Source organism: Siphateles boraxobius, unplaced genomic scaffold (assembly GCF_051911475.1).
Source record: "Siphateles boraxobius isolate OS27281-9 unplaced genomic scaffold, OSU_SipBor_1 8, whole genome shotgun sequence".
Classification (NCBI taxonomy): Eukaryota; Metazoa; Chordata; class Actinopteri; order Cypriniformes; family Leuciscidae; genus Siphateles; species Siphateles boraxobius.
Window position 1 is genome coordinate 8417730 of NW_027509208.1, and position 15777 is coordinate 8433506.

At 41.0% G+C, this 15777-nt stretch overlaps 1 protein-coding gene across 7 annotated transcripts in view; it reads left to right on the forward strand.

Moving 5' to 3' along the window:
- Nucleotides 1–5424: 5424 nt before the first annotated feature.
- Nucleotides 5425–15777, forward strand: part of asb2a.1 (ankyrin repeat and SOCS box containing 2a, tandem duplicate 1) — a 47299-nt gene continuing 36946 nt past the window's right edge. For 3 of the 7 annotated variants that reach the window (XR_013199854.1, XM_077219445.1, XM_077219447.1), the window contains exons 1-2: nt 5428–5577; nt 12261–12519. Coding sequence is in view for 6 of the 7 variants with exons in the window: in XM_077219445.1 (XP_077075560.1) it covers nt 12269–12519 (251 nt within the window). In the remaining variant the exon portion in view is untranslated. Of the gene's footprint in view, nt 5578–7095; nt 7720–12260; nt 12520–14462; nt 14583–15777 lie in introns of all 7 variants that reach the window. The other 4 variants (XM_077219442.1, XM_077219444.1, XM_077219446.1 and 1 more) reach the window with 4 other exon arrangements.

Genomic DNA, 15777 nt, shown 5'->3' on the forward strand with positions numbered 1-15777 from the left:
CTTCCATTGCCATGGTAAAAGCCAGTGGAGAAATGGTGCATCCTGCCATTATTTCAACCTCTAAGCATTGCCATGCGGTGCTGAATTTTGGAGTTGAGAAACTAAATTGCAAATCTCCAAAATAGGCTTTCACTAAATTTGTTATTGACATTGGTACTCTACAAAAATCAAATGCTGCCCAAAGAAGCTCATGTGGCACTGAACCATATGCATTAGCCAAATCCAGGAATGTCAAATGGAGCTCCTTCCTCTCCTTTTTAGCTGATTGAATTCGTTGCCAGATAACATTGATGTGTTCTAAGCATCCTGAGAACCCTGGAATGCCCCATTTTGAACTGAAGTGTCAATGAAGCCATTCTTTAATAGGTAGGTTGACAATCTCTGCGCAATAATGCTGAAGAAAATCTTACCTTCGACGTCTAATAGTGAAATTGGACGAAACTGACTGATGCTTGTAGCATCTTTTTCTTTAGGTATGAAGACTCCACCTGCTCGGCGCCATACTCTAGGTACAACCTGCTTTTCCCATGCCACTTTTATCAATTTCCACAGAATTTGTAGAACTCCTGAAGCATTCTTGTTCACTCTGTACGGAACTCCATTAGGCCCTGGAGATGATGAAGCCCTTGCCTTTCTCACAACCTGCTCTATCTCTTTCCACTTAGGTGCACAGACCTCCATTTGGTATTCTGGTGGATTGATAGGTGGGATATCTGACGGAATTGACATAGGCTCATGCCTTTTTGCATCTGTATGCGTTTCCTCCAAATATCTCTCTAGCTCAACCCTAGATGCTTTTAAAGGGCCATTCTTCTCACTGGTGAATAACTTCTTTACGAATTTGAATGGGTCTTTATAGAAATTAGCCCTCGCACGCTCCTTCTTTTTGCAGCGTTTCCATAGGCGCTCAGCTCTGCGTAATGTTGCATGCTTATCTTTTATGGCCCTTTGTAAGAGATTGAGTCCCTCCTTCTGACTTTGTTCTGCTTTTTTCCATTGCTTCCTCAGCTGTCTCCTTTCTCTAACTAACCCTTCAATTTTCTGCTGCCGTCTAGATACAGGAGGAGTAGTTTGTACTTTTTCCTTCCTTTTTCCACACCAAACCTCTCACTGCCATATGCGTAAATGATGTCCCCAAATTTATCCAGCTTCTTTTCAACTGCACCAGTTAATCTTTCCAATGCAAAGCATAGATCTTTGTTTACCGTGTCCCATGCAGTTTTCTCACAAGCTCTTGGCCATCTTACTCCAGGCCTATGCCCGTTGAGGTTCTTTTCTCTCTTATGCTGGTTAGTCTAACCGGGTTCACAAGTATCAATGTGTTCATCACTAACTGTGCAAACCCTACTCCTCTATGACAGGGGTACTGATATCCTGCGAACTGTGGTTTGCTTCCTGTCGCTGGATTTCATTCGACTGACTTGACTGACTTCGTAAGAAGTACTGATTAATGCGAGGCCCTTGTCCCTTCTCCCTCAAGCATTTCATTTTCCCTTGATGAATCTTCAACCCCCTGACCGTTGTCACCTTGCTCCAGCCACAGACACAAGCTTGGAGTTCAATGACTTTGCTAACTGCAGAACCTTAACTAGTCTTTTGTGAGGTACTCACCATACTCAAAGCCGTTTCCATTCCAACGTCGTTAACCATGTTGTCCAACATTGAGTCATCTTCCGCCCCTGCTCTCGCAGACTCTAGGGGTATTTTTCTCTTTAATTTCTCAGAAGCCTTGGGCGGGTGTCTCCAGCATCCTGTAAACACAGAGCTGGATACTGCCGACAAGGGTAACTAACCCTTACCAGCCCCATTGGGGTCTCTTTCCTCCTGTCAGCTGTCTCTCCAGGCTGTCACAAGGTCTTTCCCTTGTTGCCAGCAGCACTATTCACTGCAGTCACTGGACGTATCCAGATCTTCATGATTTCCATTACACGAGAGTAGATGTTAAAACTTCATGCTGATTTGTATTCGGCTTTCGCCAAGATACGCACCAACTAAGACATAGCTTTACAGCAACCTATGCTTCTCCATTCATTTACGCTTCTTTCTATATGGTGATGTAAATCTCCTTCTGTCTAGTGTTAACCCTTATGGCGCCACGGTCGAGTTTACTCGACAAGATGCGGCACTGAATAAAACGGCCGATTTTGTCAAATAGGGTGTCACATTTCGTTCGACCTCCCCACTATTAGATGGCAAGCATGTCATACTTCATCCCTGACTCAAAAAAAGTCATGGTTCTATACAAAATCTTCGAGCTAGAGCGCATTGAATCAGTGTAAACAAAAGCGGAGCTAATGTGCGAGTGAGCCATTTTATCAGAGCAATATTGTCAACGTCAGCGAGTATTTGCATTAGATTATTATTATTATTATTATTATTATTATTATTATTATTATTAATATTATTGTCTAATGGCATCAATAAAGCTTACCCGCAAGTGTTGGGTCTTATCACGGACCCTGATTCTGAAGGGGAATATCTGCATTCAGAAGATGACGGTGATTCTGAAAGTGAAAGTATAGCCCTACACCAAGCACAAACGGTGAATCAGAGGTGGAACAATGTTTCCCGGGGTCGGATTGTTCATCGTGAAGTCAGCAGGCGTGTTAGTGTTGTGGGGAACGAGGCGGGAGATTTTTACCGTGCTAGCCACGTAGATTTGTCTTCTGACCGTGTGCCTCTCCGCAATCCCGGCGACAGTATTGTGGTGGAGACTTTGTCTAATGCCACTGGGTATGTTAGACGAGGTCAAAGTATTCATAGGACAGTTAGGGGGCAACGTGGAGGCAGGGTGGGGGGTCACAATGACAAAGACAGTAGTCCGAGCTGTGCACACTCGGCGTGCGAGGCAGATCTGGCCATGTTGCTCGTAGCAGGAGCAGAGTCGGTGTGACACGGGGCAGAGGGGCTATTATGCATAGTCAATCACAAGCATATGAATAATATAAATGTGCCCCATACATGGAATCAGAGTGCCTACTCTATGTAGTAAATGGAAAATCTCTACAGCAAAAGGCCCACCGCTACATGCATATGGTTTGTTTCTACCATTTATTAGTAATGATTTACAGTTTGTTTACTACTTACTATTTACCTGAGCATTCAGTATTGTGCAATATAGCATACAGAAGGTGAGGGACATTTGGGGGGGAAAGAAGTTCTGCATTTTATCATTTAAACATGTGACTTTTCTTGAAAATTCTATAATCCAAGGTGGCCGCCACCATATGACGTCATAATATGCAAATTAGATGGGAAAATGTAATCCCTACATAAACTTTGGGTCATCCTTAATATTTCTCTAATTTACAGAAAGTCTCTATCTTTTATCACTTTTAAGATATAGCCTTTTGAAATTAAGATGTCAAAATCGAATGTTTTAGGAAAAAAACTCTGGCTCCTAAAGGGTTAACACGCGTCAGCACACACAACGGCTGCAACCACAGTGCGGTCCCCCCATGACAACTGTCTGGATTGAGCTGAGTAGGGGACATCTCTAGGGTCTTCAAGTGGGCACCTTCCGTCCTGAGTGTTTCGTCGACTAGCCCACGACACCTCAAGAGGGCTCGACAGTGACTCTGGCGTCCCAGAGTCACCCCCCTCCGTCCCCCACTCAACTCAGCCCAGCTTACTGACCTCTACATCCCTCCTGCTGCTGAGACCTAACCACATTCTCACAATCTCTCCGCAACCCAACCATACGCGCCAACCCGTTTGACTAAGGCTGTCGAGCCCCACTGGTGCGTTATGCCCCATTTGTCGTCACGATGGAACTCGTAGTGACTACGAAAGGGAATCTTATCTGATGGTAGCCCTGGTGACTGAGGCCTTCTCTGCTCTAGTGGCTCTTTTCGGGTGATGGTTCATTTCTAATAGTAGGCTTTATTGCATATATTGCATTCGGTCTTAATGTGACAGCAGCCTAATATAGCCTACCTGCTGTCTGTGTCATTGAAGTTAATCAAAGAACAAAAGAAAAAAAATCACTCACTGATCTTGAGTGAATAACAAGGAGTAATCTATATTTAATTTATACAGTGAAGATTATGCAATGCTATTTTACGTGTGATTATTCAATATCTGTACCTGAATTACTGTTTCTGTACCTGAAAAACTTCAAGCACTTAATTCTTAGCACTGTTCTTATTTTATTGCTGCTTGGCCACTTTTCTACAATAATGTTTGAAATTTATATTAGTTAGGCTTGTAGTTTTCGCTGTGGTATATAAGTTGGAACCAAGAATTGTGAAATCGTGAAATTTTACTGGTATCTAAAATTTTTATTTCGTTTTAGTTATCAGTTAAAAGTGTATTTATTAGAATAATGGGCCAATGTTACGTGGGTCAAAACAATGAAAATAAGTTTTTATTACACATAATATTCTGCCACCCCCTTGCCAGCCCATGCATAACAGTCTAGTTCCACCACTGAGTAGATGTGATGTATTCTCCACATACTAACCTCCCCTTTGGATAGGATGTGGTCTCTGTATTGTTCTTTCTCTTCTCCCATCTGGTTACCTCGTAAATCAGTTCAGCAATTGTGCCATTTTCCACAGGGACCGGGACACACTGTTGACTCCTCAGCACAAATATGAATGAGTGGATGCATGCCTGCTCCTTTTAGTGTGACCCCTATTGTCAGCATTCGACAACACGTCTCATCCCTCCGTCAGGGAACGGAGATTGCAATATATATAGTAACAAAGACATTTCTGGCCAATGAAAGACCTTGTAATGAATAATGAAACAAGGGCAAAAGTGCAAATCTGCAGACTAACCATGGATGTTACCGTGGATGTAGTGGTTGATACTCAAACTTTTTGCTTTTTGATAATGTTTGTCAAGATTATTCATCCATTATCCAAAAAGGCAACTAAAAGGGTTAAATTGTTACATCAGCCCAAACAAAAGTATGATGTGAGTTTATAACCTTGATTATGTGTGCTTGACATTAACTTAAACAGCTTTACCTATAAATAAGGAATAAGGTATTCACACAATGCAATCCCATGTGCCTTTTGTCTCGTAGCCTTGACACGCTTGTAACCTAACACAGCAAAAACAGCCTAACAATTTAACCCAGTTAGGCAATAAACGATTCATTAGACAAAGACATTGTATGAAGGTAAGTTCTAACATTATTTACAGCTACATCATACAGTCTTAAATAAGAGAAATTTGTTTTACTATCTTTATAAATCCACATCAATCAAGAAATTTCATACTGGGTATTTTCAGATAATATATTTCTGGAAGCACATTTCAGCTGTAGTCAGAGGAGAGCCCACAGACTTTTTTGTTGTTGTTGTAATCTACTGCAGGTCTGCTACTCCTCAAGAACAGTATTGGCTAAGAGGTTGATAATCTTAGCATACACGTCACGTGTCCTCTCCATAACATACTCTAAACAGTCTGGTGTGGGGTGACAGTCAAAGGCCTCTCTCTGCAGAGAGCTAAACAAGTCCCAGTGCAAGTGTCGAGTGTGCCACTAGACACTGGGGAACAACAACAACAAAAACTTCTCTGTTTGGAAATCTGACTGAGTTAAGAAAGGGGGAAAACATTTTTAAGGGGGTAAGCTTTTTTATTTGTTGTTTGCTTTGGATTGTGTTGTTTTGGATGTAAATGTATACATTGGATCATTATTGTAATAATGTTGAGAGATCATCTATGAAGCAAGTCTATTGTACCGAGACACACTCTTCACTTGATTAAACGGATTTTTATTTGTTTAATTTTTGCAATTATATTTAATGCACATTAACTTTTATGTGTGTTTTTTTTTTTTACAAAAGTTGTAATTGTACAGAGATTAGAATGGATATATAAACTTAACATGGTTAGTTCACCCAAAAATGAAAATTTGTTCATCGTTTGCTCATCCTCATATCTTTACAAACCTGTATGACTTTCTTTCTATAAAAGATGATTATTTTGAGAAATCTATTAAGTTTGAATGTGTGTACAAATTAAACGTTTTCTCATGTCCACAATGCTTTGTTGCTGTATTGTCACAGCAACTACGTAAATGCTTGCTGCTGCTGTATAAACATGATAATGTAATCGCTGCTGCTTAACTGCTTTGTAATTTATTTCTGCATGGAATGCAAAACTGTAAAACACCACGCTTGGTTTTAATACTTGTTTTATACAGTTACATTAATTTCAATGCTATAAAAACACTCTGCTAATTAGTTTACGGCATTACCGGTAATGCATGTGCCATTGGAGCAATGAATGAATGAACAGGGGGCATGCAAGCATGACTCTGAACTGATGCGCAGCAGAGTCCCTTTAAGACAAGTCATTTCACTCGACAGCCAACTTTGAAATGCCTCTCAGGCAGAAGTCATACAACTCCCATCTCTTTGAATGCGGAAACATCAAATTCTCCAAAGCTGTTAAAAAAGCTTACAATTAAATTTCATATTTGAATTTTGAAAGGTCTCATAAATGTAGTTTCTTAGCAAATAATCGCAAAAAACACCGCAAATAGAAAAAAATTTAATTCTCTAGAGTGCAAACACAAATACGCACTGTTTTCACCAATATGATATTATTACAGTATTAACTGAGGGTGCTCGTTTGAGGATGCCTGGAAAACTGTCTTGACACGCTTAATTATGTTTCTTGATACAGTGCCCACATAGCAATTGTTCTCTGGCCCAACTCTTGTCCACACAACCAGCTTTCGCTCGGCCTACATACAGCAATGAATTATGGTCCTTGGGTGGTCCAGAACTCAATCCAAGACAAGAGCCATGTATTAACTAGTCCTGGACTGGGCCAGAACAAGTTTTAATATTGGTACCGATTCACAGTCTTTAACCAGAAACCCCAAAACGGAACCACACCTGTGCCTTATCTAGCCCAATATAACACAGAATCTTAGTATTTGGTATTGTTATATTGTATACTGCATTTCTCTTATTTGCCATTATTTGTTTTGTGTAATAATGTTTTGGCAATGCTGTATGTAAACATAAATCATGGCAATTAAGTACAAAATTTAAACTCAGCCATAAAATCATGTACCTGTAGAATAATAAAATACTAATCTAAAAACATTTTACTTTTATATATAAAATCAAGCCTGGAGGAGGAGGCTCAGGTGGAGGACGAGAGTCCAAGAGAGGGATCAAACGGAAATTCCAAGGTGGTGCAGGTGGTGTGATCCAGGGAATGGCCTTGAGCAGGGACAGATGGGAGGCGAGCCAGGCCACAGCCAGAACTGTGATCTATGGCGGTGTCGCTGGAGGGAGGAGCCATAGTGGAGAGAGTTCTGACGCCACCTTAGGGACGAGCGGAGGTGACGGTGACATTGGAAAAGAATGACTAAGATGCCAAAGACCTTTGTGAAGACTTTGTGGGTTACGGCCCACCGCGCAGACAAAGATGCCAAAGACCTTGGCGCCAGTGACGGAGCCACAATGATTACCCAAGAGATGTAAGTATGGATCTGGAGGGCAGAGGTGGAGCTTGTGGAAGGGCGGAGCCACACCACTGAGAGGAGGCTGAGGTGGTACTGAGGAGCTGACGGGAGAAAACGATGAATGGGTTGCAGAAGTGGCTGAGGAGAGGAGACTAAAGTGAAACACATGGACTGACAGAACACATTAAATCCATTGTAGCAGTTTGGAGAGGAGGTGGAAGAGGAAGGCTGGGAGGGACCAACAAGTCTGATGAAGATTAATCGGATTCAGGCAGAATCAAGAGGTAGGGAATCCTCTTTTTTTAAACGCAAAACAAATGTTCATTAAGTCCAGCAGATGCTCGCTCTCAGTGGTGGGAGGGTTGGGGGTGCTCACTTCCATACACTCGCATTCCACAAGGACTCCCACGGCAATGGATGGTGCAGTCGGCTCACAAACCTGACCTGGTCAGACACACGCAGCTCTGGCTCCAAGGTGATGTTCTGCTCGGTCGCTCCCGTTGGCACTGGCTCACACATCACAGCGGAGGCGAACTCGGACTCGTTGTCTGTGGTGGGCTCGTGCTACTGCTCCTCGAAGTGGGATAGTATCTGGATTTGGAGTGGAGCTGGCCTCGTCAGCTGGTCCGACGGTCAGTGATAATTCACAGGATACCAGCACCAACTCCAAATACTCAAAGAAGCTCCCTCTTGAACCCTCCACAGACAACTGAGCCTTTGTCACAATGTTGACTCCCATGAAAAGGAAAGAACAAAGGCAGTTGTCGGGGAAGTTCAACTGATGAGCAAGGTCGAGGAAGTCTTCCATATGTCCCTCGAGGGAGGGATCTGAAATTATCTGAAATGAGGGAGAATCCACGATGAGGGGGGGGGGGGGGGGATCCAAACAGGTCGTGTCTTATGTCACAGTTGTGTAGTAGTAAGCACACGAAGAAGAAGGTTCAAGTTCAAAACAGTGTTTAATAACATCCACAGCTAAATCAAAAGGAGAACACACAAGAACTTATATACAACTGAAAACAATAATGATTAAACACACACACCTGAACTGAGAGACGAAATCAAATCTGTAACTATGACAACAAGGCAGGGAGAAATGGTGCAAACTAAAACTCATGCTGCATCTCAATTCGCCTACTTATACTACATCCTAAAAGTATGTACTCTTTTTGTGAAGAAAAAGTGCATACTTTTGAGTGTGTAGCAGAAGAGTAGACAAGCTTTGGGACATACTATCACATAATACAATTTTTAACGGTTGAGCGGGCTAACTTTAATGGTTGCTCTCTGTCGCTTAGTTACACGCAACCCGTCATGCAAACTGACCAGTCAATCATCTTGTCAAAGATAAAATCCTCCACATTTCATTTCCTTCCGTATTGGAGAGAAATGCAGAAGCACTTTGATCTGCAGTCGCGTGAGTCTTTCATACAGAGAACTCTCCTCATATTAATGCTGAATGATACATTTAAAAGTTAATGGCCAAACAGATCTTTATAAAAGTCCACATTGTTATTGCAGATAAAATGTAACACGGATAACAATAAATAAATATTTTTCTATCAGGTTAAACTGATTAGTCACTCAAACCTTTATCTAAACCTCTCACCGTTGGTCACGCATATGTTTTGTAGTTTGTTTCATATGTTTCGCCATGTTTTGTAGTTTTTTAACATGTTTCACTTGTGTTTGTAGCTCCTCCTCCAAAGTGCTATGGGTTGTGGGCAATATTAGCTTTTTAGAGTGTGCACGGATCCACACTTCTAAAATCCACTGGAAATAGTAGACCATCCGGGGACTTCTAGCATACTCTTTTCAACACACTATGCTTTGGGACACACTTAGGCCCCGTTTACACGAAGGGAAAACGCAGATATTTCCCTGCAGTTTGGCCTCTCATTTACACAAAAACCCCGTTTTTATCACAGAAAACGATTATATAAAAACTCCGGCCAAAGTGGAGATTTCTGAAAACGCCGATTATGTGTTGCCGTGTCAACTGGGAGAAACGGGGTTTTAGGTTCTCTCTTGTCGATTCTGAGGATTCTGATTGGCTTGCATGGCTTTATCCATCTCCCTACACTGCCGCCCATAGGTTTGGCATAGTTATGATGGCGCTTGCGGTGTATTTATGCGGGTTGTGTGCATAATTTTATTATTGAAAACGGGGGGGGGGCATTCGTTTCTCTAAATACCCGGCTATGTGTAAACGTAGCCTGATTTTAATCTCACATACTGTTTAGGATGGATAGTATGGACATTGAGACGCAGGGAAAGTCCAAACGGAGGTGACTTATGACAGAAGGAGAGGCTTCACTACGCTGAATAGACCACTCACTCGTTTTCATTCACTCCCTCAAGTGACCCATATTAGTGGACTAATGTAGGGAATAGGGAAAGAGAGTATATGTGGCGATTTCAGACACAGCCCGTGAAGGCACACATTTAATTTGTCAAAACGCTCCCTGAGGCAGCACATTTTTTACTTTTAATGAGTGATGGATTTGACTGTTATCGCTACTGAAGATGAAGATGAAGACAAAGATAGTTGAATAAATTTGGGTCCGTTTCACACACAAAGCAATCACATTGATTCCGAAGATTTGGATTACAGCGCACAAATACAATTTTGCAGTGTATTTTATGGTCATTTTTGGGCCACTGCATATTCATAAAATTCCTTATATTTCCCACAAAATAAATATTGTATAACATTTAATGGTTAAATGATTACATGAATGTTATTCATTTTAAGATTTTAAAGTGTAGTCTGAGTTATTAGAATTAAATTATATAATTTCAAATTAAGTAAATCGGTCATCTGCCTTAAACTGCAATTAATTCTTCTGTTTTTCAATTATGCATTTAATTATGAATTATTTTCAGTATGTTTTGCTAAAATGTCTCTTTCTCATCTGAAATAATCTTGGAATCCTTTAAAATAATAATTTAAAATGTGGTCCTATGGTCACAAGCCTGATTTGGGCCACATGATAACATGACTGATCTGTGCCCCACACCTTCCACCAGTGTTGCCAAGGCCACGGTTTTCCCACGGAATCAGGCTACTTTAAGTTGTTGCCGCAGGTAAAAAAAAAATTCTGCGAGTTGATTTCCACCTCCAAAGGTACGATTTCGATGGAGAATTGGGCGTCCAGTGGAGAGAGAAAAAAATCACATTGGGCTATTTTTGGGCTAGTCTCGCCTAGCCAGACCTTCAGACTGACGGCAGAAGGCCTGGACTCTATCGCAGCTTTTCTTGGCCAAGGACCACCCAAGAGGACGTTTGACTGACATGTAACGCAACCAATCACAGTTCGTTTTGTTCCGTGTCATGTTTACGGGTGTGCAATATAATGTCGATGTCTCTACAATAACAGACCGACGTGCATCTAATAAATTATTCATTCAAGAACGTTATGCAAGTTTACTGCAACAATGGAGCCGCGAACTTTACAAACTTTTGAAAATCTAGCGTTTAGTTGAGCCTGGTAAACGATCATTGTCACAGTTGTAAACACAATGGCTTTTTTCTCTCACGAGGGGTTTTGACGTCATGGCATTTGTTTCCAGGCGGATCCATAAAGAACGCGACACACACATCTCCAAGACATCCTGTAGAATTCAACCAATCAGATCGTGACTTCGAAACTCCTGAAGTGTTTCTAGAAAAGTGTGCCATATACATCAGCCGTTCAGCCAACGGTCAGTGGGCGTGACGTCTGAGGCTGAGACTATTTTTGGGCTACATTTGACTGGCCATTGGGTTACTTTTTTTTCCTCCCACCAACAATCGGCCCTCATGTTTTCTGTTATTATCCATGCTGTGCCATCATTGCCATACTTGGACCAGCTTTGGCTGACAGGACACTTGCCGCTGCCAACAGGAGCAGTGCCAGCATGAGGCCGCATTCGAGCCAAGACTGTTTGCAATGTGGGTGGATGATCTACTTACCTTTAGCCTACTAATATGTTGACGATGGAAGTATCCAACAAGTTTCTCCTGTAGTTGTGAGATTGTATATGGCCAAATTCTAATTATGTTCGAAATGCAGCTTGATACTTCCGTATTGTAATCAAAGTGAATATTTGTTCGCATATTGAAATGATAAATGTTCACATTGCATGATCAAATTGTTAGCCAACACATGACTCATCTCACTCAATTAAGCAAGACACAACAGGGTTTTTATACTTCACCACAACATCTGCTAGGGTGCTATTGCTGTTGATAATATTTGCTAACGTTGCAATCTGAATTTGCAGAAAGAAGGCAGAGCCTCAGTGCACACCTACCTATTACGTAATCGCCACGGACCAATGGTAGTACAAAGCGTTTACCAGCCATAGCAAACATTTCAAACTTTTTTTGGCAAGATGTTTTGAACTCCCAAAACGAATTCCATACGAAGTTCGTTTTGCCCTGATTTTGTTTTAAATGACTTCACAGCAGTTCTTCGATTTCGCTTGAAGTATATCGGGGCCTTCAGAACCTATGAGCTTGAGCCATCTACAGAACTGTGTATTTGTTCCTTCTTTGTTCATTACTTCACAGTGTATTAACAAATGTTAACAAATACAACTTTAGATTTTAAAAAAATGTGTTAATAATTTTTAAAATTACCAGTGACTAAGATTAATAAATGCTGTAGAAGTATTGTTCATTGTTAGGTAATGTTAACAAGTGAAACCTTAAATTTAAAAAAAAAAAATTAATCTAACAGATTTAAATCCTTGAGTTGTATCTCCTAATCAAGCAACTGAAATATGCAATAATACATGTTAGTCCAGTTTCATTACATAATGAATGTTTTGGTTGTCTTAGGGTCCATCATGGCAGTCGCCCATGTGTCCAACCTGGAATTTGCTGACTACAGTCTCTATAGCAACCTGTCTGATAATGAGCTCATGCAGCTGGCAATCGAGCGGAGCCTTTCTGATGCCCAGAGCTCTGGGCCGGGGTCAGAAAACTCTAATAACCCTGCTGCTCTGAACATGTCAGCATCACCATGCCAAGCTCTACCATCACATCGTCGTCCCCAGCAGCAACTAGATCCAACTGCGTGTCCTGCCAATCCACCCAGGTACAGTGTGATGTGCTTCATTCAAGTTGAAATGAGGTACCATCATAAATCAACTCTCACTGCCAGTATAAAAATAACCAGTGCTTAGAACACCTTACTCGCACTGACCTTTAGTGAGTAGCCTATATTTTCAAATTGGCTTCAAGCTAAAATTCTTTAGATATTAGATATCAGATAGATATATGACACTATATTGCCAAAAGTTTTGGGACGTCTGCCCTCACATGCACATGAACTTTAGTGACATCCCATGCCTGATCCGTAGGGTTTAATATGGAGTTGGCCCACCCTTTGCAGCTATAACTGCTTCAACTCTTCTGGGAAGGCTTTCCGCAAGGTTTAGGAGTGTGTTTATGGGAATGTTTAACTATTCTTCTAGAAGTGCATTTGTGAGGTCAGGCTCTGATGTTGGACGAGAAGGCCTGGCTGGCAGTCTCCGCTCTAATTTATCCCAAAGGTGTTCAATCGGGTTGAGGTCAGGACTCTGTGCAGCCCAGTCAAGTTCCTCCACACCAAACTCACTCATCCATGTCTTTATGGACCTTGCTTTGTGCACTGGTGCGCAGTCATGTTAGAACAGGAAGAGGCCATCCCCAAACTGTTCCCACAAAGTTGGGAGCATGAAATTGTCCAAAATGTCTTGGTATGCTGAAGCATTAAGATTTCCTTTCACTAGAACTAAGGGGGCAAGCCCAAGCCCTGAAAAACAACCCCACACCATTATCCCCCCTCCACCAAACTGTACACTTGGCACAAAGTAGTCAGGCAAGTACCGTTCTCCTGGCAATCGCCAAACACAATCTCGTCCATCGGATTGCCAGACAGAGAAGGGTGATTCGTCACTCCAGAGAACACGTCTCCACTGCTCTAAAATCCAGTGGTGGCGCTGCATCCGATGCTTTGCATTGCACTTGATGTAAGGCCTGGATGGAGCTGCTCGGTCATGGAAATCCATTCCATGAAGCGCTCTACACACTGTTCTTGAGCTAATATGAAGGCCACACGAAGTTTGGAGGTCTGTAGCTATTGACTCTGCAGAAAGCTGGCGACTTCTGCGCACTGTGCGCCTCAGCATGCGCTGACCTGCTCTGTGGGTCAGCATTTTAAATGACCTAGCACTTCATGGCTGAGTGCTGTTGTTCCCAATTGCTTCCACTTTGTTATAATACCACTAACATTTGACTGTGGAATATTTAGTAGTGAGGAAATTTCACAAATGGACTTATTGCACAGGTGGCAACCTATCACGGTACCGCACTTGAATTCACTGAGCTCCTCAGAGCGACCCATTCTTTCACAAATCTTTGTAGAGGCAGTCTGCATGTCTGGGTGCTTGATTTTATACAACTGTGGCCATCAAAGTGATTGGAACACCTGAATTCAATGATTTGGAGGAGTGTCCCAATTCTTTTGGCAATATAGTGTAAATTAGATATTTCACTATGTGACTTATGCAATACACAAACTTAACAACTAGACTACATTTAAATGTAAAACAGAGAGACATAGGATAAAAACATGATTAATATGTTGCTTCATGAAATTTCTAGTCATGTTTTGATGATGCAGCTCATGGGGAGTGTAACAAGATCACTTACAGATGCCTACTGCAGCTTCTTCAATGGCTGGCACAAGTGCTTCACACCTGTTCCTCTTCATTTAAAGGAAAACTTTATAAAGTACAAGCGTAGTTCAAGTTCACATGCCACCATGCATAAAAATAGACGCTATCCTTTGCTGTGCCCCAATCTACTTGTTTGGATCCACCTCTAGGCTTCCAGTTGTGGATTTTGGTTTAATTTAGATAATATTTAAAGGTAATTTAATTTGAAATTATGAAAATTTCTTAGAATTCTGAAAATGTGATTGTGCAATAGGTAGAGATTTAAGGCAGCATTAAATTAACCTTACCCATCTCAATGCAACTCCTTTTTCTCCAAAAGTGAAACAATAAAACCACATGGTGTGTGTTCGGTGAGTCACTTTGTGACTGGTTCTGGCAAGCGAATGGTGGCGTATCGAAGATATGATGGAACTATGCAAATCGCACCTGAGCCTGAAGAGTGAGTGATCATCTAATTGCCCACATGACAGTATGATCTCATTATAACGTTTGTAAAGAAAAGTGTGATTATTTGTATGTTTTCATAGAAGCTAATAAATATATTATAGCCTATATGGGCACCTTATTAGGTACACACATGTTCAACTGCTCGTTAATGCAACTATCTAATCAGCAAATCACATGGCAGCAACTCAATGCATTTAGGCATGTAGACATGGTCAAGACGATTGTTCAAACTGAGCATCAGAATAAGAAAGAAAGGTGATCTTGAACGTGGAATGGTTGTTGGTGCCAGATGGGCTGGTCTTGAGTATTTCAGAAACTGCTGATCCACTGGGATTTTCACTCTAGGGTTTACAGAGAATGGTCCGAAAAAAAGAGAAAATATCCAGTGAGCGGCAGTTCTATGGGCGAAAATGCCTTGTTGGTGCCAGAGGTCAGAGGAGAATGGCCAGACTGGTTCGACCTGATAGAAAGGCAACAGTAACAAAAAAAACAAAAACAAAAAAAAAACACATTCATTACAACTGAGGTATGCAGAAAATGTTGTACCTTGAAGCAGATAGGCTACAACAGCAGAAGACATATTATATATAATATTTATGATATTAAATATAAAGGATTCATGAAAGATTTTACATTCCCAGAGCTAATAGTTTTACATTTTAGCTTTTGTGGTCAGAATGTACTGTTTCAGTGTACGGTATATGCAAATGTACAAAAATGTACACTACCGTTCAAAAGTTTGGGGTCAGTATAATTTTTTAAATATTTTTAAAATAAGTCTCTTATGCTCACCGAGGCTGCATTTATTTGATCAAATATACGGTAAAAACAGTAGGGAATTCAGGGTGAATGGCACACTTTTTGCCATTGAGATGGAAAAAGTGTCCTAATCAACCTGAATCCACGCTAATATCGTGAAATATTATTACATTTAAAATAACTGTTTTCTATTTTTATATATTTTATAAGTGATGTATTCCTGTGATGGAATAGCTGAATTTTCAGCAGACATTACTCCAGTCTTCAGTTTCACATCCTTCAGAAATCATTCTAATATCATATAACATTTATTTTTATTATCAGTGTTGAAAACAGTTGTGTTGCTTAATATTTTTGTGGAAACCTAAATTATTATTTTTTTCAGTATTATTTTATGAACAGAAAGTTCCATAGAAAATTATTTATCA